At 41.2% G+C, this 25215-nt stretch overlaps 1 protein-coding gene across 1 annotated transcript; it reads left to right on the top strand.

Annotated features, from left to right (window-relative positions):
• The first annotated feature begins 20768 nt into the window (after positions 1-20768).
• On the top strand, positions 20769-25013 carry LOC128740677 (uncharacterized). The gene has a single exon (XM_053836239.1). The coding sequence runs from the start codon at positions 20769-20771 to the stop codon at positions 25011-25013; it is 4245 nt and encodes a 1414-aa protein (XP_053692214.1).
• Positions 25014-25215: the final 202 nt, after the last annotated feature.

Genomic DNA, 25215 nt, shown 5'->3' with positions numbered 1-25215 from the left:
AACAACTAATCGCAAGCAAGGCAGTGGAAGACTAGCCAAAATTATACACACACAAGGACTTCGTTCTCTTTCTAGCGCTTTCAACAACAAGGGTGCCGTGAGCCAACGGAACGCCGCAAAAAAGTTCAATTGTTCCCACCGGTACATCTGCAAAACATTGAAAAGAATCGGAATAATGTGTCGAAAGAAGACAAGAGCCCCGAAATATACTGATGGACAGCGATCGATGCTGAAATTTCAATGCGCTGGTTGATAATAAATTATTCCGGAAAATGTTTTGTTTTGGACGACGAAAGTTAGGGTTTATTTCTAATTCCCGTCGTAGTAAGGAAAGTCACTCTAATTTTCATCATTTCTTAGGTGGATTTGATGAATACTCCAAAAGCTCTGCTGCTGATTTGACGCAAATACACTTACCTTCCGATCCGTGCCCTTTGAATTCACTAAAAAGCGATTAATAAAGCATTTGATTGAAATTACGCAACTGACTTTATATCTTAAATTCGTCGTACCGTTTTAAAATCCGTCCGTCAAAATTAGCTAGCGCGCATGTATTTGTGTAGGACAGCATGACAAATGTTATTCTGCAAAATTTCTGTAGGTTATGCAAGTTTTCCCGGCTGCAGAATAACTACAATGCGTTGCGCGAGTTATTTTCATTTTATGAATGACGGAAATTGAAACGATTAGTCGACATTTTCTTCTTCGTCGCACGAAAAAACGTTGTGAATTTGGCTGCTAGGAATTCTTTAATGGTAAAAAGATTTTGCATTGTATGTCATAAAAATCGCTGATATTTTTAATAATTTGTGTTAGATAGGACGTGAATAGGCAATTACGACGAAGCAGTAACATACCCTACTTCCCTCTGTGGAAGAAGCCCATTCCCGGAAATGATCGATACTATTCCATGGATAGTTCTACTGTATTTTCGAACATAAAATACAAGTTTAAACAGAGGTTTGCGCAGAAAGTAATGCTATACATTGCCATTTCCGAGAGAGGTATTTCTAAGCCATGGTTCAAGTCCTCTGGTTTGGCTATCAATCATGATGTGCACCAGAGCAAAGGGTTGAAGAAATTTTTTATCTCGTTTCTACAAAAATATCATGCAGATGGACAATACGCGTTTTTATCCAGATAAAGCATCATCGCAGTACGCCAAAAAACACAATCGTTCCTGAACACCCATTCGATGCCATTTGTACCCAAAAAGCACAATCCAACAAATCTGCCTCAGTGTCCCCCAATCGAAATTTTCTTTGGGGGTTTGAGCTTCTTGGTATACAAAAATAACTGGAAAGCCATGAATTGGAAACAGTTGATTTATAGAATGAAGAGATATATTCGCAAAGTTGACATGACGGCCGTATAACTCTCCTGTTCCGATATCAACCGAAAGCTTCGCCGAACAGCCGATTACGGATCGTTCAACAATGGATAATGTATCTTTAATTTCAGAAAATCAGATCTTCTCCAAATATTATTGTCTTTTTTTGATAGCTAGTGAAATAAATTCCAAAATTTTAGTTATCACCCGTTACCACTTTTGTTCTCTGTTTATATGCCGTTTTCCCTACTATTCTGTCATGTTTTTTTTGACGTAGACTACGTTTCACCGCAGGGGCAATTGTTTACATACTATGTGCCTCACCTCATTTCAAGGTCAAGACAAAACACGAGGTTGGTGTGAAATAACTAGTAAACAGAGTGTTAAAAAACAATTAATGTGCAGAAGACGTTAACTAATTGATGATATTTTAACTGTCATAATTTTGACTCGTTGTTCGTATGTTAGATGAAAGGTTATTATATTTAAAAGCAACCTGTCACAATAAATTGTGCTGTATATGCAAAAAAACTGACTAACGTCAAACAAGAGGTAAATGATAACTTAGATTACCGTCTGCCGGGGGGAGATTGTGCCAAAAAAGCATTGGTTTTTGTTCTTTAGCTTATTATACACATAATTTAGCGATTAAGTTAATTCAAATCCTGTAAATATATACTTCAATGTTTAGTTAGCAACTGCCAGAGAGATGGTTTAGTTAGAATGAACCTCTTCTAGCGGGTGACATTGTGCCAAAACTATAAAATTAAGCTGAATACCTAATAAATAAACAGCAGCGTATCTATGAACAATACACGTGTAAAACAATAAGAACTAGTCTATATGGGACCGATCATTAACCACGTGGGCTATTAGAAGTCGGGGGAGGACCAAAAACAACGCACCTTATAAATTATAATAAAACGTATAGAAGAAAATTACTTGGGGGATCTACAACAACCAATAATAAGTACGTGGTTTATAGACAGCTACTAAATATGTAGTAGCGTCTCCAGGGTTTAGAAAGGGGAAGTGAAAGGGTCTATTTGATGATTCAACAAAGTTAATTATTTACTTCGTTTAAGATACTACAGCTAGAGGGCACGCAATCAGTCTCACCTTTCAAACCGACAGTATATATAAGCTAAAGCATATTTGTCTCATATTAAAGTGTTTATTCAAAGGATCTGAAATTTCTAGAGAAAAAGTAAAAATGAATTTTGATTATTTAGCAGACTTACGATACTCTTTGGTTTTTAAAAGATAATGCAATATAAATTGTCAAAATATTGTGTTCCCCAGTAAGCAGTGCAAGTGTATTGATGTACATTCACCCATTTTTGTTGTGTATGTGAATTTCACACGCCGAACCGATCGTTATAGTGGATCTTCAGCAAAAGTATCCAACTCCTAGCCTTCGCAGACGACCTCCACATCATTACTAAAAACCTTGGAACAGCAGATGCAATCTACGCCAGACTAAAAACAGAGGTTTGCCTCCCACGAACAGTGAGTGACTAATGACAGCGATAAATTGGAAGTGGTTGGTGAGTTCGTATATTTGGGATCTTTGGTCCCCGTCAGCAATAATACGAGTAGGGAGATTCAACGATGCATTCAAGCTGGAAGTCGAGCTTACTTTTCCCTCCGCAAGACGCTTTGATCAAGGAGCATACGCTGTGGCACAAAGCTGACGATGTATAAAACGCTAATTAGGCCGGTAGTCCTCTACGGGCTTCAAACAGTAACTTTGCTTACGGAAGACAGACGTGCACTTGCCGTATTTAAAATAATTTGTGAGTTGCCGAATATTTTTGGTGGAGTACAAACGGATAGCGGAGAGCAGCGTAGGCGTATAAACCACGAGTTGCAGGCACTACTTGAAGAGATTCCCATCGTACACCTAGCGAAAGTTGGAAGACTACGGTGGGCCGACCACATCGCAAGAATGCCGGAGGACTGTGCAGTGAAATCCGTTCTATTCAAAAACCCCTACCGGCACCAGGAATAGAGGGGCCCAACGTGATAGATGGCTCGACCAGAGTGAAACCGACTTGCGTGTGTTGAGATGCTCAACGGATAGGAGACGAGAAGCCCAGGATCGAGTACAGTGGAGAGCTTAAGCTGTTGTATATAGATCAATTTTGGCATTTATTTCTGTAGTCCTTTAAGGTAGCATTTTAGGCCATTACAAATATTTTATAAAGCTTTTGTCCTTCCGGTGTTGTGCCACTGAAGGGGAGGGGGGGGGCGAAAAAAAACAAAGATTTTTTTAATCGAGCAAAAAAAAAATTGATTTGAGGCATTTTGACTTAAAGTTTAAACGTGAAAACCAAATCTATTCTTGCTTTTAATATATACGTTATTATTTTCCATGCAAAAATCTACGAAAAAAGACAAAAACGAAAGAAAAATTTTTCGGCCGATTTTCGGAAATTCCGTTGTTTGAATTTTCATTTCTGTTTCGTGCTAGAGGCATTAACTCAACTAGTACACTCATTTTTCGAGTTTTTCAGGCTGTAGAACCCAAAGACAATTGATTTTAAAAAAAAATTAACTCATATCCTATATCCTACAAATTATTTTTTTGCCCTTCGATGTTTCGGGGGGAGTGACAAAAACTTTTGAAATTATTTGCAATGGCCTTATTGCTGTTTATTAACGTTTGCCTTATTGAACAATGCTGCTATGCTGACGATGTACAACTTTCATCAATCAAAATCATCGCAGCAAAAGTTAACAATCAACAAATGTCCTAACATGCTACCTTGAGGTACCCCGAAACTATTTTTAAAATCACCTCAATAATGAATGTGCTAGGTTAACAGCAATTAACAAATGCGTTGAAATAAATCTTCGTCTTGGGCTTGATCTTGTTCCTGGTCTTGGTCTGGGTCATGGTTTTGGTCATGGTCTTGGTGTTGGTTTTGATTTTAGTCTCGATTTTGGTCTTGAAATTTGTTTTGAATTCGGTGTTGAATCCAGTCTTGAATTAGGGATTAGGAATCTAACAATGATGAATTCTATCCACCACTTACGCGTTTAAATTATTTTGTCAAAAGGTCAATGTTTCTAGTGGCATAATTATTTGATGATATATTTACAAAAGCACTGGAAGCGTCGTATTCAATTTTATTAAATTTACTCCTTCCGGTCCACGATTAGAGCGCTCAGTCATACTACAGACACGAATTAAAACAAGCTCAATAAATATTTAAATGTCAGAGTTGCTTGAGCTGTCACATGGCCACATCAGTCACCGGTTAACGTGCGGATCCGAGCCTCACCAAAACACCTTAGACACGTAAAGTCAGCAAAGGTAAATCACCTCCAGACGGCGACAAGCAACCATCTATCAACTCCATACTATCGCCAACGATTACCTCCGTCATTTCAGGCCGCAACCTTTCTCACCAGCACTTGCGTCTAGTTTAAGCTACAACTTACGGGTATTAATTTATCAGCACAGTTTATTAGCACCAATCACGAATATTTCCCATCGCAGGCAAATGTTAGCCAAATTTGTTCGTTCTCTTCAGACGCTTCAGACGTCAGAATGGAAATCAGCTGAAAAGTGATGAAAAATAGGACCAGTGTATCGGCCACCTAAGCCAACTCCATCAACTGGTGGTGCCTGCAGGAACGAAACGAAAAAATAAACTGGAAAAACTTCAGGTTCCACGCGAAAGAATAATCGCACAATTGCATAATGAAGTAAAAACCGGCTGAGTTAATCGTGCCCGTCATGCTACGACACCCGGCCACCGAAGCAGAAGGCCGGTGCTGCGCTGGTGGGTGGTGAAAAAATCAAGGACTCTGACCCGAGTCCAACTCCGAGTCCAATTGCATCATATTAACTGTAGTTGGTCCCCGGTGGACAATGGATTGATTTGGTGCGACGTGATTCCGTACATTTTTTACAGCTCCTGCCACCCAATGGACGGGCACCAATCCGCACTAGTTCGTCCCTCCCTCCTGCCGGTGATGTGGCCGCGGCGACAACTGGCGTGATTTCGAAGCTAGTTACAGGGCCAATTTCGGTCTGGATCAGATTATTAAATTTTAATTATATCGCCCTCCAGTGAGTGCGTTTTTTGATTGTTCAGATCTGGCCAGGGGCGTCGGGTAGAGTCGCGAGGTTGACCTCGTTCTGGGGTGGAAATGAATGATTCTGTAGGGGAAAATGAGGATACAATGCAATTGAAATCGAATCGAATCCCAAAAAAAACGTTTCAATGTGTGTGACAGAGCGCGGGTGCTATAATATTTTACTTTGTAATTAAAATATATTTAAGATAATTAAATTACTATATGTACGACGAGTTCGGTTTTTATTTGTTTGTTTATCTGGAATTCGCGTTTTTTATTGGTCCACAGTGCGCCTCCATCATCAGGGACAAACGTTCAGTGGATACCTTTTTGCAGGCCGTGATATCACTGGTACTGGTATTAATTACAGTTTTATTAATACAATAAAATTTAATGCGAATCAAAGAAATATGAATCCACCAGGAGAAGTGATTGAGAGTGGTTTAAATAAAAAGGCAAAAATTACGAACTTTAATCAAATGTCCTTTTTTGTTTTGAATAATATCGCACTATATTTCCATCTAAGAATACTAATGCTACCAATTGCTGGTAAATTATGGCTAGCTAGTAGAACTACAAACAGCCTCGAAGCAGACATTCTTCGCCGGAAGTTTGCCTGTCCGAAAGATATAAAGTTGTATGAATTATTTCCAAAATACACAAATTAGTACATTTCACCCCAATTACTGCAGCACAGTTCCCCAGTCCATTGCAGCGAAAAGAAACGCAGCAAAATCCATCATCCTAATGAGTCGCCGGTGGCGAGCCTTACTACAGTTCTAGCGAAAAATAACGGCTCTTTCAACAGTTCTCTACACCACGAATCCTGATTGGGGTGGCATTTTTCTATGCGAAACTCACTCATCATCAGCCGTTGCTTGTGACGGACTCGCTGGTCAGCACAAGCTTGCCGCATTCAAACATCGTGCCCCGAACTTGGATCGGTACAGTGACGGAGACATAAATTAGTCGCAATCGCCGTAATAACTCGAAAGTTAATCTTTGACTATTCCCCATCGCTCTAGGATTTACCCAAGCCGTACGGCGCGGACAACTCCGTGCAAGCGCTGAGTGAATGGTGTCGGAGTTGTTTTATTTATTTGTACTTTTCCTGACTTCCCAACCGTGTTATGCCTTGCTTCATCGGCGTTACACGAAATCGACCGCAAGAAATATTCATAAATTCATAGCATAGCCAGTGAATCAATCCTCCCGACAGCAGAACCAAAGCTCACAGCAGCGGGTAGACCAGGATTAGTTTCTTCGTTTACTTCATAGTGGAGGCCTTATGACGACGCGTCGCACCGTATGCGTCCTGGCGAAGCGAAAATGATAACTTCCTGCTACTGCTGCTGTTGCTACCACCTACTTTGCCACACAACACTGTTTGACTGACCGGTCTGCGGGTGAGCCGCTGAGTGAGCAAATGGTGCGCTCGTAAAGTAACGTGAAAATATGACAGCCATCATCACGCGTAGTATGTACCTACTGGCGACCTTCTATCGGTGCTGGTCGATTGATGATCCCAAACAGCCTAAGTAGGCAAAACGGGTGGAGCCTTCCACCGCATCGGTAATGGACTCCACCGGCTTGTTGGGTAAATTTGAGTTAACAAACCCACTAAGGTTGGTTCAGTACTTTTCCTTTCTAAGAAATATTACATGATTTTGATAAATGTTATCGTCATTTAATCGGTTACTTGCAATTAAGTTGTGAGATCAAAAACAGATTGATTGTATCTATTGATTTATACTTACAGTTTTAACTCAGTACAGTACCTCAAGGTAGCATTTTAGTACATTTACTGCTTTTGCTGGTTGGTAACGTTTGCGTACTTAAGCAATGCTGTGATATTTCCGATTGATGCAAAAGCTTTAATATCGACAAAACTGCTATTGTTTAAGAAGGCAAAAATTAATAAAAGGCGCAAATAACAATGGTTTCAAAATACTGCCTTGATGTACTATGGAACCATTTCGAGGTACGAGGATGGTCTAACAAGTTGTCGTATGTTTGAATCTCGACTGGGTGATGCTTCTGGAGTCAGTAGTTACACTAAAGCCTAGTCAAAGTTAAATTTGGACGCCCCTCGTACGTCACCGATATGCCACTTGTGGTAGGAGCTGAAACTATTTCACATAACTTTGTTTACATGTTTATGAAGAACAACTGGTATAAGTTTCGTCAAAATATTGCACCTGGAAAATCCGGAGTGGTCTGGATCAAAGCTGGCGAAAGTGCTTAAAAAATCAAAATCAACAGTGTGTAATATTCTAAAAAGTTATAAGGAGAACCTAGGTGTAGAAAGGCGGCAAACAACTTTTTAAAAAACCGAAACTAGGGATCGAAAGCTGAGGGGAAAGATATTGAGGTGCGTTAAGTCCAATCCTGGAATCTCCATTCGGGATATGACCAGAAGGTACGAACAGGGATGCCACATATAATTCTGTATTTTTTGTTGGAAAAATTTGGCCATCTGTACAGAGAGGTAAAATATCTGTGCAAAAATCAGTCCAATGTAAAACAATGAGAATGAAAGAAACGGAAAGTCATTTTGCTGACTATTTCCGTCTCTTTCACTCTAATGCAAAAGCTCAAAAATCTGTTTAATCTGTGTAATTGGCGAAAATCTGCACACAAGTGCATACAGATTCTGTACAGGCGATTTCTTTCAAATATCTGTTAAACACAAAACAATCTGTGCATGTGGCAACCCTGGCGAACCCAACCATCAAACCACGCGGAATATCCTCGCTCGAGAAAGTTATTGGCTTTATAGTGCCAGTAAATATTCAAATCGGCACTTGTAGCAGAATTTGGTAGCCAAGAAGCATGTTAGGTGTTTGTAAGAGCAAGTTTTTAAGAAATTCAACGGTTTTTCCATGTGTGGACTCATCTCTGCGACCAGTATAGTGATCTATTGTGATATCGCCCGGATAGCTCAAAAATAGCCAAGCAGTGTGCCGATTCAGCCAGGGTGTATGTTTAAACGATCCGCCAAAATTTCGTTCAGATACACTCGGTTAATGCTAGTATTGCGAGTAGATGTGACTAGTTTAAGTCTTCAGCAGAAGCCACCAGACAAAAGACGATACGTGGTTCTAACCCCTTGAAAAAGATATCAAATACATCGAAACGTCGGGCATAGAAAAAATAAAGTGTCGTTTTGCTTTGCCAATTGACTGTCCAGCCGGAAAAAAACCAAATTCGTGAATCTTCAACAGTCGATAGCTTCAAGTTTATAATTCCTCCACTACTTCATATCGTTCCCCATCTAACTCCACCTCGGCACCAACACCACTTGAGCTCCGACGTTCCCTACCAGCAACCATGTACTTCGTTTTGGCGGTATTAATGGTAAATCCCTATCTTGCAGCTTCCCTTTTAAAGGGCCTGAAGGCCTCTTCTACTGCTCTACGATTGATTCCGATGATATCGACGTCATCCGCAAAACCAAGAAGCATGTGAGATTTCGTGATGATAGTTCCATTCCTTTCCACTTTTGCTCTTCGTAATGCACCTTCCAAGGCAATGTTGAATAGCAGGTTAGAGAGTGCATCCCCTTGCTTCAGTCCATCCAACGTCACGAAAGCAGCGGAGGTCTCACCCGCTATTCTAACGCATGATTTGGATCCGTCCAGCGTCGCACGAATCAGCGTAACTAGTTTCGTTGGAAAACCATGTTCTAGCATTATCTGCCACAGCTCATTTCGTTTAACTGAATCGTACGCCGCTTTAAAGTCCACAAACACTCTTCCACTACACAGTCAAACTAATTAGTGCTTCTAAACGCATTTTTCTCAGGGTTTGAAATTAAAAATGGTTGGAGCATTCATAGCGAAAAAGGCGACTTTGTAACAAAATCCAATATGACGGCAAAAATCATTTTGTAACATTGCTTCAGCTCAAATTTCAGCAGATTTATAACTCAGCTTTCTAATGGCAAGTTTGAAATACAAATCGGTTGTTGCATTTATGACGAAAAAGGCGATTTTCTGAACCAAGATGGCCGCAAACATTCTCTGCTGTTGAAAGCCGTATTCTTCTTCTTTACAAAACTATATAATTGTTTCATTCCAAATTTAGAAAATAGCACATTCAACTTTTTTTTGACTACCGGGCCTTTTGGTGAACGAGGGGTCCACTGTATCGAGGTATTAAAAGTGTGATTCTTTTGCTTATTTTCAATCAATCAGGAACAAAAGCTTCAATATGTGAAGCCTTCATGTGACTCACATGATGTGAGTAGTCAGATAACGAGAATTACTAATTTTTATTTGTGGCATTTGACTTTTAATGTTGACTTTTGGTTACTGATGTTCTTTATCTCTAATTTTGACTCGTTATTTTTAGCTTCTGACTTTTAATTTCTGACAGTCGATTTTTGTATTCAAACTTTTTATATTTTAACCTTTCGCTTTTGATTTTTTGCTTGTGAATTTTTTACCTTTAATTGTTGGCATTTTTTCTGACTTTTAACTAATATTCTGACTTTTGTGTTTACGATTTTCGACTTTAAAGTTCAATTTTAATTCCGACTCAAGGTTCAATTTCAATTCTGATTTCAGTTTAATTTTAAGTCCTATTTCAAATTCATTCTCATGTACTATTTCAAGTCCTATTACATGTCTAATTTAAAGTCAAAGGTGAAATACAATTCGTAGTTGAAATTTATGTTCAATACCAAATAAAACTTCTAATTTTAGTTCGAATTCGATTTCAAGCCCCAATTTTATTATAATATTAAGTTAAATTTTATGTACAATTTCAAGCATAATTCCATGTTCATTAATAAGTCTAGGCCTTGACCCGTGCTCTACCATCTCTATAATATTTAATGCAAAAAAAATCTCGTGATGTAACTCAGAAGTTTGCATAAACAGAGATCCCCAATCTTACTTGATAAGTAGCTATTTTATTTTGAAAGACCAAATTTGCTTTTGAAAGGTCGGTGCCTCACCTTCTGTTTTTGTTGGAGTGCTCACATTTTGGAGTACCAAAACCCAGTACCAGTTCTAAAAAGAAGAGTTTAGATATATGTTTTTTTAATAAACAGCTTCGACAAAACTTTTTCAGCTTCGAAAAACATATATTAATATTTCATACAGAATTCCATATCAGAATTAGAAATTAGAGTTATAGTTTTTTTTGCATAACAACAGATCAAAACCGGAAGATTGAAACGATTTCGAGAAGAAAAAATATCCTATGAATATCACCTTGATACCTTTGCTTTGGTATAACAACAATATGGAACCGAATTTCGTGACAAATTTCTCAATCATTGGTCATAATTCACCGGCAAAGTTTGTGGTCAGTTCACCGCTTTAATCAGTAAAACCCACCAGGAATGTCAACTGGACCACGAGGAAAGATTTCTTCTCGCCTTTCGTGCTGTCCGTCGCGTTGCCTCCAACTCGAGGTATCGAATCTCGACCAAACCAAAATGTAGGTACCATCCCGACCGTATACGGGATCGGACAGCACCGAAGACGACGGCGACGATGCGACGGTGATGAAGGTGAACCGAAAAGGAACTCCTCTGCCATAAATTTTGTTATCAGCATTTCAATTCGATGCGCTTATATTTATTCGTCGAGAAACCCCCGTTCGAACCAGTCAGTGAGCGTTTGTTGATATTCAGAGCTCCATCAAAGACGTTGCTGATTGGCTAGCGGACGACTGGCTGCAGTGGACTAGAAGAGGAGTCGTCGATCAACTTCAGTCCGGCCGGACTGAAATGTTCATGGAAAAGAAGCCAATTCAATAACAATAAATCTGGAAAGTTGACTCATACGAAATGGGACTGTCGGAGAAACCGGCTGGTTCGAACCCGCAACTATGATCGCAACTTCGGACGGTAGAATGATGGTCTTAATTTTGATTGGTTTCATCTCATCAGGGAATGATCGTCCCATGAGCAGTTCGTCCGTTCGTCCGTCCGTCCATCTGCGAACGCCATTTAGACTGAAGGGATCTTCCCCGAAGTCTCTGGCTGAATTGCTCGTGAGGAATATGATGATCGTGATGCTGATGATGATGATGATGGAAATTAATATCCAATCAAAAGTGTGGAAAGGCGGGAGCAGGTTCGTTGTTTGGGGGTGGGAAGAATGACATAAATTGTGGACTTAAGAACCGTCATTTTTATCATCGATTGCGGTGCTTTTGTAGTGTGGGCTAACGCTGTGCACGAGTGGATTTAGAGGTGGGGGGAGATCGGGGGCTCAGTTCTCGTTTGGTCGCAGTAATAGCCGTTACCGGTGAGGAACTTGTCCGGGGTATTAAAATGCACCGAGCGAAGATTATTTGATCGTAAAATTTCAATCGAATGGACATAAAATCATATAGAATATGAAATCTAGTGTAATAATGTATGACAAATCAAGTGAATTGTATTTTTAGATTGGATATTGAATTCGTTCCGGATAAATAAACAATTTCCGCTTTTGAACATTCTATCAGTTGTTATTGTTTGGCTGCAGGTTGAAAATTTATCGGTTTTGGATTTTACGACGGGAATGGCTCTGCAACCCAAGAATTTTTTCATGAGTGAATAATCAAAACCAAAGTGTCAGATAAATTAGTTCCACGTATGCCACTAGTCAAACTATTGTCGGCAATATTTTCTCAACTTGCACGGCGAGCAAGTTCATTCCATATATCACATCCAAAGCACTAATAGCAAAGATAAAGAACAAATGCTAATCGAAACTGAATTAAACATAAAATCAGAAACAAAATGCATCACAATGGGTTTAGCAATTTGAAACAATTCAAGAGAATCATTGTATATCTGTTTACCGCCCACTTTCTCCCAATCCCAATCCCGCTGCAGCAGTCTATCGGAAAAGCTTCCGAATAAACATCACATATTCAGAGCAACCAATGCAATGCAGAAAGGCGGTCTTCCTCGTCAGTGTATCTGATCGGCACTAGCCACTAGTCCAGGAGCGAGAAGGAGAAAATCCTAGCAAAAGGTTGTTGTATTAACCTAGAAAATCGGCAGATATATGATTGTTTAGATTTGCTTCTCACCTGCCTAGGCAGCTTACCTGCTTGAGCCACCAGCGTTCGAAACATAGTTCAGCTGTATCTTCACCCTTCTGAGCAATGCTTCAGTATGAAATCGGCACGGCTCTAACTCTGATTCATTCATTCAAATCTTATCGTTCATCCGTCGCCAGCAGTTTCCGCGTCTCGGCGCTTCGCCCACCCCCGGTCTCACCAGCTCTTTTGGTGTTGTGTCTGTCTCAAGTGGCTCACAAAAGATAATATCCCTTGGACTAATGGAGACCGATTTTCCCAGCATGAACGAGCAATTGCGTTTGTACATGATGTACGAATATCGAAGATAATCTTCAGCTTCGTCAAGTTCTTTTCCGCTTCGTCCAACCCGGCGAGGTACGATCCGTATCGGAATGCGGTGGCTAATTAGTAGGATGTTTTTCAATAAACAACAACGGATTATTTGGTTTTTCAGTTCGCCTACCTTCACAACGTTAAATTTTTATTCGAACTTTCGCGCAATTCTGAACTCAATTTATAATTAATTATTCAAACTAGAAGGAAAACTCAAACTTATTGGGAAAAAATTCAAAGAGATGCGCCGCCAACTGGCTAGTCCTTCGAAGGAGATCAAACCCGGAATCCACTGATATGTTTTGGCCCTTTGAAAAAGCGACGGTGTGGTGCTGGTGACGGTAGCCGTACGGGCGGCAGCAGAACGGGAAAATCACCGATACATGAAAAAGGCCTATACACGATCGGCCTACCGACCGGACCGTCGGAAAAGTGACCAGGGACTACTGTACGTACCTACCTGCCTGCTTGCACCTACGAAATCAATACCGAGGGAGAAGATGATTTTCCCGGCTCTCCACGTTACTCCTCGCTCGTCATCATCCACCCACCCGTTTTGTTGAGTTTAATTCCGGGAGAGGGATCGAGAAAATCCGAGGCTGGCAGCAGCAGCAGCACTTTATGCATTTCCATCAAACGCAATTGGAGAAAGATAATTTCGTTCTTCTGTTCAGATTCAGATCGGACAGATTTGCGATGCTGTTCGATGCTGCCGGTGTGCGGTGCGGTGCGGTGGAAAGCGCATACATAGGTGAGCATGAGGTAAAGGTTTCTCTGCCGTATCCGTTGCGCCTTCATCGCACTGCAGACGATTATCTGAATTCGTTTGTTTATCTCGACCGAGAAGACGACGACGACGATGATGATGACGACCGACGGGGTGGGCTGCATCGCTGCAAAATACATGGCAATAAGATGCAGCCAGCTAAGGCTAGATGAAGGCCGTTCATGTGATTATTTTTTGTTTCAACTTCAGGAGCCTATGTTCGATTTTTCGGGAGAACGGTTTGGTGATGTTCGGTAGGTTGGGCACGTCGGGCAGGCAGGACGAGCAAACTGCATAGATACTGGGTATGTTTCTAATTTTATTCCGAAAGAAGAAAACTACCTAGATGAAAAATGGACGTTTTTCGAAAATGTGCTACCCTTTTAATATTCAAGGAATAAACTACTACGGATATGTCTGACAAAGAAAGTCCAGCAATGTTTGTTTTCTTACTAGAAATATGTGTTATCTTGCAGTTAAATATATTAATACTAAATGCACCCATCTTTCAATCTGTTTTCTGGAAATGGAGTTCAATCAGTCAGGGTTGACTCGAATTATTTTGACAATTTTAACAGGCAGCATAAAATGATCTGCAGCGCAACCATAACTTGGAATGCGAGCTGGTGGACCGTTTATAAACAGTGAAAAACCTAGTGGTCTCTGGCGTACCACAAGGAAGGAAACTTGGATCACTGCTCTTTTCTCTTTGTAATAATGAACTATCGTCTCTGCTGCCACCTGGCTGTCTTTGTTGTTATGTCGACGATGTAAGCAATATTAAGGTCATTAAGATCAAAATGGATTCCGACTGCTTTGAATGCGATGAAGGGTTCCTTAGTTTTTTATCAGTTATTGGCGAATAGTTTATAGAATATATTACTAAAGAAGTGATTTAATTTTCCAGTTTTACACCAGGGATTTGGAGAAATAGGAGGTTATTTGCGTAGTGGAGATGGTGTCCCGTAACATAGGAATGTGTCGAAAGCAGAAGACTTTGTTTCAGAGTCCACGTACTTTCCAGTAGTAGAGACACTTGCTTAGATTGGGATGTTAGAAGCCCTGTACCGTATATCCACACGCCGGATTGTAACGACTGTTCTTTACTGGCTGGATTGAGGCGGCTGCGGTGGGGAGGTCACAGGCATGACTTCGAGGTCATTGTATCCCGGTATCGCATGCGATGTTGGAACTTATGTGATCAGCAGAGGCTTAAAATTAAGTGCTACGTCAAGTGGGTTAACATAGGAAAGTTTAGAAGCCCTAACCCTAGCCCTACCCCTAGCCCTAGCCCTAGCCCTAGCCCTAGCCCTAGCCCTAGCCCTAGCCCTAGCCCTAGCCCTAGCCCTAGCCCTAGCCCTAGCCCTAGCCCTAGCCCTAGCCCTAGCCCTAGCCCTAGCCCTAGCCCTAGCCCTAGCCCTAGCCCTAGCCCTAGCCCTAGCCCTAGCCCTAGCCCTAGCCCTAGCCCTAGCCCTAGCCCTAGCCCTAGCCCTAGCCCTAGCCCTAGCCCTAGCCCTAGCCCTAGCCCTAGCCCTAGCCCTAGCCCTAGCCCTAGCCCTAGCCCTAGCCCTAGCCCTAGCCCTAGCCCTAGCCCTAGCCCTAGCCCTAGCCCTAGCCCTAGCCCTAGCCCTAGCCCTAGCCCTAGCCCTAGCCCTAGCCCTAGCCCTAGCCCTAGCCCTAGCCCTAGCCCTAGCCCTAGCCCTAGCCCTAGCCCTAGCCCTAGCCCTAGCCCTAGCCCTAGCCCTAGCCCTAGCCCTAGCCCTAGCCCTAGCCCTAGCCCTAGCCCTAGCCCTAGCCCTAGCCCTAGCCCTAGCCCTAGCCCTAGCCCTAGCCCTACTTGCAGAAATCATGTATGACAGTCTATTTCTAAAAAATACTACCTTTCGAATCACTACTTATTTAAGAAGGGAAGTGGCGTTAAATCGGGCCTTTATCAGAGCCGCCAAAATGTCACATTACGGTTCTGGAACCAGGTCAAACACGGTCCACAATCTAGTTCAGATCTGTTCTAAAATCTGAAGCAAAATTCTATTGAAAATGTGATCCACGATCTAGTTCAGATTCAAACTATGGTACAGGTCCAGAATCTGGTGGAAAATCTGGTTCAGCATTTGGTTGCTTTTTTAAAACATGATTAAAAATGTTAAAAACACTAAAAATGTAGCTCAAAATCTTCTCGAGGTCCAAATTCTGATTAAAACTGTGGTCCAAAATCTGCTCCAGGTCCAAAATCCGGTTAAATCTGAGGTCTAAAGTTTGTTTCAAGTCTAAAATCTGATTGAACATATGTTCCAAAATATTATCCGAAATCGGTTCCATTTTGATAAAACTGTGGTAAAAAATCTGATCAAAGATGTGTTTCAAAATATTATCCAAAACCTGGTTTAAATTTGATAAAAATGTTATCCAAAATCTGGTCCAGGTTCAGAATCTGGTGCAAAATATGACCAAAACCTAATCGAAAATGTATTGACTGAAGTTTTTGGAGCGTCTTAGTAGAATACGAAACCTGGAAATAAAATAAAAAGAAAACTTATCAAATTTAATTATTATTTAATTTTCACGAAAATTTTTATTTTTTGATTTATATTTATTTCCACGAAAGTATTTTCCAAAATTTGGCTCAGAACCTAGTTCAAATCTGTTCCGAAATTTGTCACAAAATCTGGAACAAAATTTGGTAAAATATGTGATCCGCAATCTAGTCCAGGTCCAAAATATGGTTAAGGTCCAGAATCTGGTCAAAGGTCACAATTGGGTCCAGGTGCAACGCCCATGTCTTGACCGCATTGGTGGGTCCAGAATGTGGTCCAAAATTTGATTAAATATTTGATTCAAAATATCATCCAACATCTGGTTCAAATTTAAGAAAAATGTATTCCAAAATCTGGTATATAATCTGATGCAGGACCAAGATCTGGTTCAGATCTAGAATGTGGCCCAGATTCAGAACCTCATCCAAAATCTGCTCAAAAATGGGGTTGGAGATCTGATCAAAAATGTGACCGAAAATCTTTTCCAAAACCTGGTTTAAATCCGATAAAAATGTAGTTCAAAATCTGATCCAGAATATGATACAGGTCCAGAATATGGTCCTGATCAGGTCTTGAATATGGTTCTAAATTCTAATCCAAAGTCTGGTCAAAAGCCTAGTCTGATCTGATGAAAAAGTGGTTCAAAATTTGATCCTTAATCTAGTCCAAAATCTGAAACAAAAGTTGTTAAAAAATGTGGTCCATAATGTAGTACATGCACAAAACATGATACATGTCCGGAGTCAGGTTCAAAACCTGATCCAAAATCTGGTTCGCGGCTTAAAAACTGATCAAAAACTGGGACACAAAATCTGCTCCTGGTCCAAAATCTGGCCTAGGAAAAATGTGGTCCAAGATCCTGGCTTAGTTTTAGAATCTGGTCCAAGTTTTGAACTAAAATCTGGTCGAAAATCTGATAAAAAATGTTGATCAAATGGGTCCAGGTCCGGACTCTGGTTTTGATCTAGGATGTTGTCCAATATCTGGCCTAAAATCTGCTCCAGGTCCAAAATCCGGGTAAAACTGTAGTCCAAAATCTGATCAAAAATGTGCTCCTAAATATTATCGAAAACCATTATCCATATTATTCAAACTTGATAAAGATGTGGTTCAAAATCTGGTCCAGAATTTGATGGAGATCCAATTTAGGGATTTAGGGACAGAATATGACTAAAATCTAATCTAAAATGTATTCCAAGATTTGGTCTAGAATCTCGTTTCAATATCTTCCAAAATTTCTTTCAAAATTTGGTAAAAAATGTGGTCCGCAATCTAGCCCAGGTCCACAATATGGCCCACGTCCAGAATCTGGTTCAAAATCTGCCAAAAAATTTGTTCCAAAATCGGAGCAATATCTGCAATCTGGTCTAAGTCCAGAATTTGTCCCAAAATTTATAAAAAATGCGGTCCAAAATATTATTCAAAATCAGTTCCAAATCTAATAAAAATGTAATCCAAAAGTTGGTGTAGATATCTGACATAGTTCCAAGATCTGGTTAAGGCCTAGAATGTGATCCAGATTCATAACCAGATCCCAAATCTGATCAAAAATGAGGAAGGAAATGTAATCAAAAATGTGGTCCAAAATCTCACCCAAAACCTGGTTCAAATCCGATAAAAATGCGGTGCAAAATCTGATCCAGAATCTGATACTGGTCCAGATCAGGTCTAGAATTTAGTACTTAAATCTAATCCAAAATCTGGTTAAAAATCTAGCCTGATTCGATGACAATGTGGTTCAAAATTGGATCCAGAAAACAATCCAAAATCTGAAGTAAAAGTTGATAAAAAAAGTGATCCACGATGTAGTACAGGTATAAAAGATGGTTCATGCCCGGAGTCTAGTTCAAAACATAATCCAAAATCTGGTTTGAGGGCTTAAAAATTGATCAAAAACTGTGACCTAAAATCTGCTGTTGGTCCAAAATCCGGCTTGAAAAATGTGGTCCAAAATTTGATTTAAAATCTGGTCGGAAATCTGTGATTTAGATTTAGAATTTGGCCCTGCTCCAACATCCGGTTTTGGTCTAGGATGTCGTCCAATAGTTGGACAAAAACTGGTCCAAAATCTGATCCAAAATGTGGCCCAAAAACTGATCAAAATGCCCAGAATTTAGTCCATGCTCACAATCTGGTTCATGGTTGGTGGGATCTTATCAAAAATACATAACTTGGAAGGCATTCTGATTTAAAAAACGAGGGAGTGATTAAGTGGGTCTTCGCCAAGGGCGCCACAATGTCACGCTATGGCTCCGGGTACACTACGAGAATACATACGTTTTAACCTTTGAAAAGTAAACTTTAGTAAGACTGAAAATAATATGCTTAGGGTACGTTAAAACCATTTTTTCAGATTTGTTCAAAAAATTTCCTCGTTTTTATAAAAATAAAATAAGATAATGATGGTAATGTTCCTGTAATAGTGGAAAATGTTCCAGTAATAGTGAAAATCCAACCCGAGCAGGAGCGAATAGCAAAATAATATCAAAATGTGTTATTGGAAATCGAATAACTCATATCAAAATTTGGTCTTGTTTTGGCTGACATAGTTGGTAAAATAACAAGAAATAATATCAAAATTTTACTTCTTTAAGGCTAAAAGAATAACTACTTGTGTTATTTGAATAACAAAGCAATAACGTGACTGTATTCAGAGTTTAGAATAACATATTTTAGTATTATTAAGGTATTAAATAACAAATGCAGTAGTATATGAGATATTAAAAAAATCCTTTTGTAAAATATTTATAATCTAAAACTTCTCTAATCAATAAAAAAATTGTATGAAATAAATCGAATGTCATTTTAAGGCCAAAATAATAAATGATAACAAAATCAGTTATTATTATGTATTATTTTGCTCTGTGTGAATTCTTCGTTTTCTCATTCATGCGTCTAAGACGTATTAGTCTGCCAATATTTTCAACATTCGGGCATTCTGGCCACGTGCCCAGCCTACCGTAGCCTGCCATCTTCACTATATAAGCATATATTTGTAACTGGCATTATTAAATTGATTAAAATTGACATAAAAAAAATTAACCTAAAATTGATTTTAAATTTGTCATTTAGTAGTGTTCGTGTGTACACGAAATGTGCGCTCTCTATGCGTGAGACGCATCTGCTACCAGTTTATCGCTGCTATCTACTCCCTGGATTGATCGATTGCTACTATTGTCATAATTTAATCGATCATCAGAAGCTATAAAAGGCCGTTCAAATGTCATCTTGATCTTTTTTTTCTGTGCTTCGGACACCGCGTAAGCTCGTGTCACCCGATCGACCCGATCGAAAATATCGAATTAATCGAAATTGTAAGTTAAGTTTAGAAATAAATACACGGAAACAAACTTGGCGCGAGTGATTTTCTTACGCGACCAACCCCGTTCGCTCTCACTGTGCTAATCACTGGTCCTTCGAGCCGGATTAGTGTCGAACTCCACTAATCCGGCAACTAGCGAGACCCAGGAGTTGGTCGCCATTTTGGACGCCATCGGTGGAACCTTTGTTGGCCAGACGCCAATCGCTGCTGCTAATTTCAATTATTCAAGGCATTTCTTTTGCCTATAATAGGTAATTATCTGTCCAAAACACCTACAATTTCCCGTTCAAGCTACGCGGTCTTTGCTTTCCAGACCCGAGCATCATGGCAAACGAACGTCGTCTTAAGTCACTCAAGCTGCACCTACGGAGCGTTCTTACCTCGTTCAACCTCATCAAATCCTTCGTCGAGAACTACGTGGAAGAGGAGCATTCTGCTGAAGTTGCGGTCAGATTGGAGAATCTCATTTCTCTATGGGCCGATTATAACAAAACTCAAAGTGAACTGGAAACACTCGACGAGGCTTCCGTCGAAGACCAGCTTAAACAGCGATCCGAAGTCGAAACTCACTACTACCGAGTAAAAGGATTTTTACTCTCGGTCAACAAAACTCCCTCTACCCCAGGCGCTTTGCCCAACAATCTATTCGCGGCACTCGTCCCTCCTTCGGCGTCGCATGTGCGATTACCAGATGTTAAACTACCAATTTTTGACGGAAACCTCGACCATTGGCTGAATTTCCACGATCTATACATATCGCTTGTGCATTCTTCACACGATCTCTCCAACATCCAAAAGTTCTACTACCTACGTTCATCTCTGTCCGGCGACGCGTTGAAGCAAATTCAAACGATCGCGATCAGTGCAACCAACTACCCAGTGGCGTGGAACATGTTGGTTGAGCATTTTCAGGACACGGGGCGCCTGAAACAAACTTACATAGATTCCTTGTTTGAATTCCAATCCATCAAACGTGAGTCCGCCTCTGAGCTACACGCGCTAGTAGAAAAATTTGAGGCCAATGTGCGAATATTGCAACAGTTAGGGGAAAAAACGGAATATTGGGATATTTTGCTCATTCGTATGTTAAGTACCCGCCTTGACCCGACTACTCGACGAGATTGGGAAGAGTTTGCATCTTCTCAGAAATCAGTTTCATTTCGTGACCTTACTGCTTTCCTTCAGCGAAGAGTAACAGTGTTGCAAAATATTCAAACAAAGAATTCACCTGGGATAACCCCTGTAGTCGAAAAGAAAGCGACGTCACGTCAGTTTGCCAGTCACGGTGCAAACCAATCTAATCCTCGAAAATGCATCGTTTGTTTTGAGTACCACCCACTTTACCAATGTCCAACTTTCACTAAAATGAGTGTCGATGAGAAGGAAAATGAAGTACGACGCCATCATCTATGCCGTAACTGCTTGCGCAAGGGACATTCAACTAAAGACTGTTCCTCGACTATTACATGTCGGAAATGTAGAGGTCGTCATCATACTCAATTGTGCTCCCACGGACCCTCTTCCAGTGGAAAGACACCAGAGTCATCCAACAAAAATTTTCCGTTACAATCCTGCAGTGCTCAACCACAAACGTCATCATCAGCAACCGATGAATTGAAAAATTATGCTTCTATCGGACAAGGCCGTTCCAGTGTACTACTTGCCACAGCCGTAATCCATGTTGTCGACGATAATGGCACAAATCACACCGCGAGAGCTCTACTTGACTCCGGCAGCGAGTGCTGTTTTATGACAGAATCGTTTTCCCAGCGAATAAAAGCAAAAAGGACGAAGATCTCCATCCCAATTGTCGGAATCGGACAAGCAGCTACGCAAGCAAGGTGTAAATTTATATCTACTATTCGCTCCCGCATCACAAACTACACTGCAACCGTTGAATTTCTCGTTTTACCTAAACTAACCGTCAACTTACCAGGAGTTTGTGTTGATGTTTCTTTATGGAACATACCGTCGGGGATTCAACTAGCTGATCCTCTCTTCAATGACAGCAACTCTGTCGATCTTGTGCTTGGTGCCGAGATCTTTTTTGATTTGTTCGAAGTTCCCGGAAAAATTGTTCTTGGTGATTCACTTCCCAAACTCGTGAATTCCTTGCTCGGATGGGTTGTTTCCGGACGAGCGAGCACCTGTCGGCCAGCCCCACGACTTACAGCCAATGTAGCAACAACTATCGATTTGCATCATCTGATGGAAAAATTTTGGATGCTTGAAGAGGATCAAAATTCGTCTTGTTTATCAGTCGAAGAATCTGCCTGTGAGGAGCATTTCAATCGTACTGTGACCCGTTCGCTCACAGGTCGGTACATTGTCCGCCTTCCGTTGAAGGATAACCTTATCGAAAATGTGACCAATAATCGACGTATCGCCTTGCGTCGGCTACATTTACTAGAATCTCGCTTGTCTAAAAACAAGGACCTAGGCGAGCAATACAAAAACTTTCTAGACGAATACTTATCCCTCGGCCATATGTGTCGTCTATCGAATCCCGAAGAACCGTTACTAAATTGCTATTATTTGCCGCACCACGCCGTCATACGGCAGGATAGTTCGACAACAAAGCTTCGCGTTGTATTTGATGCATCATGTAAGACCGCCGGTGGTCCATCTCTAAATGACGCACTAATGATAGGACCCATCGTACAACAAGACCTGAGATCCATTATCATGCGTTCTAGAATGCATCGTGTAATGCTGATAGCAGACATTAAGCAGATGTATCGCCAAATCCTTGTAGACGAACGAGACACCCCGCTTCAACGAATAGTATGGAGATGTGAATCGAACAACCCTATCGACACATTCGAGCTTAAAACCGTTACTTACGGAACAGCCAGTGCCCCATATCTGGCAACGAGAACTCTTGTTCAATTAGCTACAGATGAAAAGGGATCATACCCCATGGCGGCTAAAGTTCTCATTAATGACTTTTGCGTGGACGACCTTTTCTCTGGTGGTAGTACTGTGGCTGACACTCTCCAGTTACGTCATCAATTAGAATCGTTACTAGCAAAGGGCGGTTTTGAACTTCGTAAGTGGGCTTCAAACGAAAGCGAAGTACTGGATGGCATTCCCGTTTCACATCGCGCACTTCAAACATCACTGGATCTAGATCGTGACCAATGCTTAAAAACATTAGGACTTCACTGGGAACCAGCCTCAGACGTATTAAGATATAACGTTAAAATAGCACCACCCTCATTATCTACTCCGTTTACTAAAAGAGTCGCTCTTTCCTACATCGCCCAGTTGTTCGATCCACTAGGTTTAGTGGCTCCTGTAGTCACTACAGCCAAGCTATTCATGCAAGTTCTATGGACGCAAAGGGACGAAAAGGGCAAACCTTACCAGTGGGATCAAGTTTTACCTACCGCGCTTAAGGACCGTTGGCTTGCTCATCATTCGAAGCTACCCTTTCTCAATGAACTTCGTATAGACCGTTGCATTTTGCTGCCCAACACTGTTTCCATTCAACTGCATTTGTTTTCTGATGCATCTGAAGACGCTTACGGGGCATGCGTTTACGTCAGAAGCAGCGATGGATTCGGGAACATAAAGGTCGCATTACTAACAGCCAGATCAAAGGTGGCCCCATTAAAGAAACAAAGTATTCCGCGCTTGGAGCTATGCGGAGCCTGTATCGCAGCTGAACTTTACCAGAAGGTTTCAACATCCTTGCGAATAGCAGCAGACACATTTTTTTGGGTAGACTCGACGATAGTACTCAGTTGGCTGAACTCACCTCCTTCTACTTGGACCACATTCGTGGCAAACCGAGTATCGAAAATTCAGCTCGCTACTCAGAATTGCACTTGGAATCATACACCCGGTCAGCAAAATCCAGCCGATTGCATTTCGCGGGGAACATCAGCAGAACTTCTTCTCACAAACACACTTTGGTGGCACGGACCCGACTGGCTACAGTTAGACAACAGCTTTTGGCCGAACCAATCCTTCAAGCACCACGACATTCCTACCGGTATTCCTGAGCATCGCACAACACCCAAAACCACATTTAGTATCGCGGTTAAGCCTTCATTCATCGATGAACATGTTGAAAAATTCTCCAATTTCACTCGTTTGCTACGTGTGACAGCGTATTGTTTGCGATTTGCGAATAATTGCCGTGCGCAATCTACACAACGACTAAAAACTATTATTGTTAGCGTGGAAGAAATCAACGAAGCCGAAACAGTAATTATCAGACTCGTTCAACAACAAGTGTATAGCAATGAATGGAAGCAACTGCAAAACTCTCAACCAATTCCCGTTAAATCAAGCATTAAATGGTTTTACCCCATTATGGCACAAGATCAATTGATTCGCATTGGAGGCCGACTTCGGCAAGCTCATTTGCCATTCGACAGTAAGCACCAAATTCTTCTTCCGTCAACTCACGCTTTCTCCAGCTTGCTTGTGCGACATTACCATGAAAAGCATTTGCATGCCACCCCTCAACTATTGCTGACTATTCTTCGACTTCGCTACTGGATTACCGGAGCTAGGAATCTTGCTAAACGGATTATTCACAAATGCATCGCTTGTTTTCGAGCACGCCCGCGGCTCGTGGAGCAGTTTATGGCAGAGCTCCCAGCATCGCGCATTACAGAAGCTAGACCATTTTCAGTAACGGGAGTGGACTATTGGGGTCCAATTACGCTAAAACCGTGCCATCGTCGTGCTGCACCGAGAAAGGCGTATGTGGCGGTGTTTGTATGCTTCACTACGAAAGCTGTTCACTTAGAACTGGTTCCGGAACTTACCACTTCCAAATTCATGCAAGCGTTGCGGCGTTTTGTGTCCCGTCGTGGATTATGCGCAGACTTATATAGCGACAACGGTCGCAACTTTGTGGGAGCAGCAAACGAGCTACGTCAGCTGGTTCACACTGCAGAATGCCAACAAACTATTGCTCACGAGTGTGCATCGAATGGAATTCGATGGCACTTCAATCCACCAAAGGCCTCTCACTTTGGGGGTCTTTGGGAGGCTTCTATTTACTCTGCCCAAAAGCACTTTGTTCGTGTTGTTGGGAATCACACTTTAGCATACGACGAAATGGAGACATTGCTATCTCAAATAGAATGCTGCCTCAACTCCAGACCGATAGTTCCATTGAGCGATGATCCGACCGATTTCGAACCGCTTACTCCTGGTCATTTCTTAACGGGCGCTGCACTTAAGGCTGTACCTGATGCGAACCTGTTATCTATTCCGTTCAATCGTTTGCGTCAATGGCAACAGACGCAACAACTTTACCAATATGTATGGAAGAGATGGCATACCGAATATTTATCATCTTTACAACGGCGATCGAAGTGGATTAACCCACCTGTAGAGATCACAACAAACCAACTGGTCATCCTTAAGGATGAAAATACTCCCCCTATGAAATGGATTACTGCACGCATCGTCGACCTTCATCCAGGACAGGACGGTGTAGTACGAGTGGTTACCGTTCAAACTTCCAGTGGCCGTTTCACTCGTCCAGTGGCAAAATTGTGCATCTTACCCATCACCGCTACTGGAGAACCATCGCCGAACGAACCAGACACATCCAACCAGGCAACAATTCCTTCCCAGAGTTCCTGAAATCAAATTATACAAGGCACTTTTCGGAAATGGACCAGGTGAGGACCAGTCCAATTCCATTCATTTGCAAAAATCCCGCTACCGGGTCGTTTTTTTTTCCAATTTATCAACCAGCGCGAAACCCAAATGAAGTGGACTTCGACAGCACTAGATGAATCTAAACAACAAAATGGCTATCGTGACGACTTTACCAAGGGACAAC

The sequence above is a fragment of the Sabethes cyaneus genome, chromosome 3, assembly GCF_943734655.1.
Source record: "Sabethes cyaneus chromosome 3, idSabCyanKW18_F2, whole genome shotgun sequence".
Taxonomy (NCBI): Eukaryota; Metazoa; Arthropoda; class Insecta; order Diptera; family Culicidae; genus Sabethes; species Sabethes cyaneus.
Note: the sequence above shows the minus strand (reverse complement) of the source record. Positions and strands in the feature narration are given on the sequence as shown.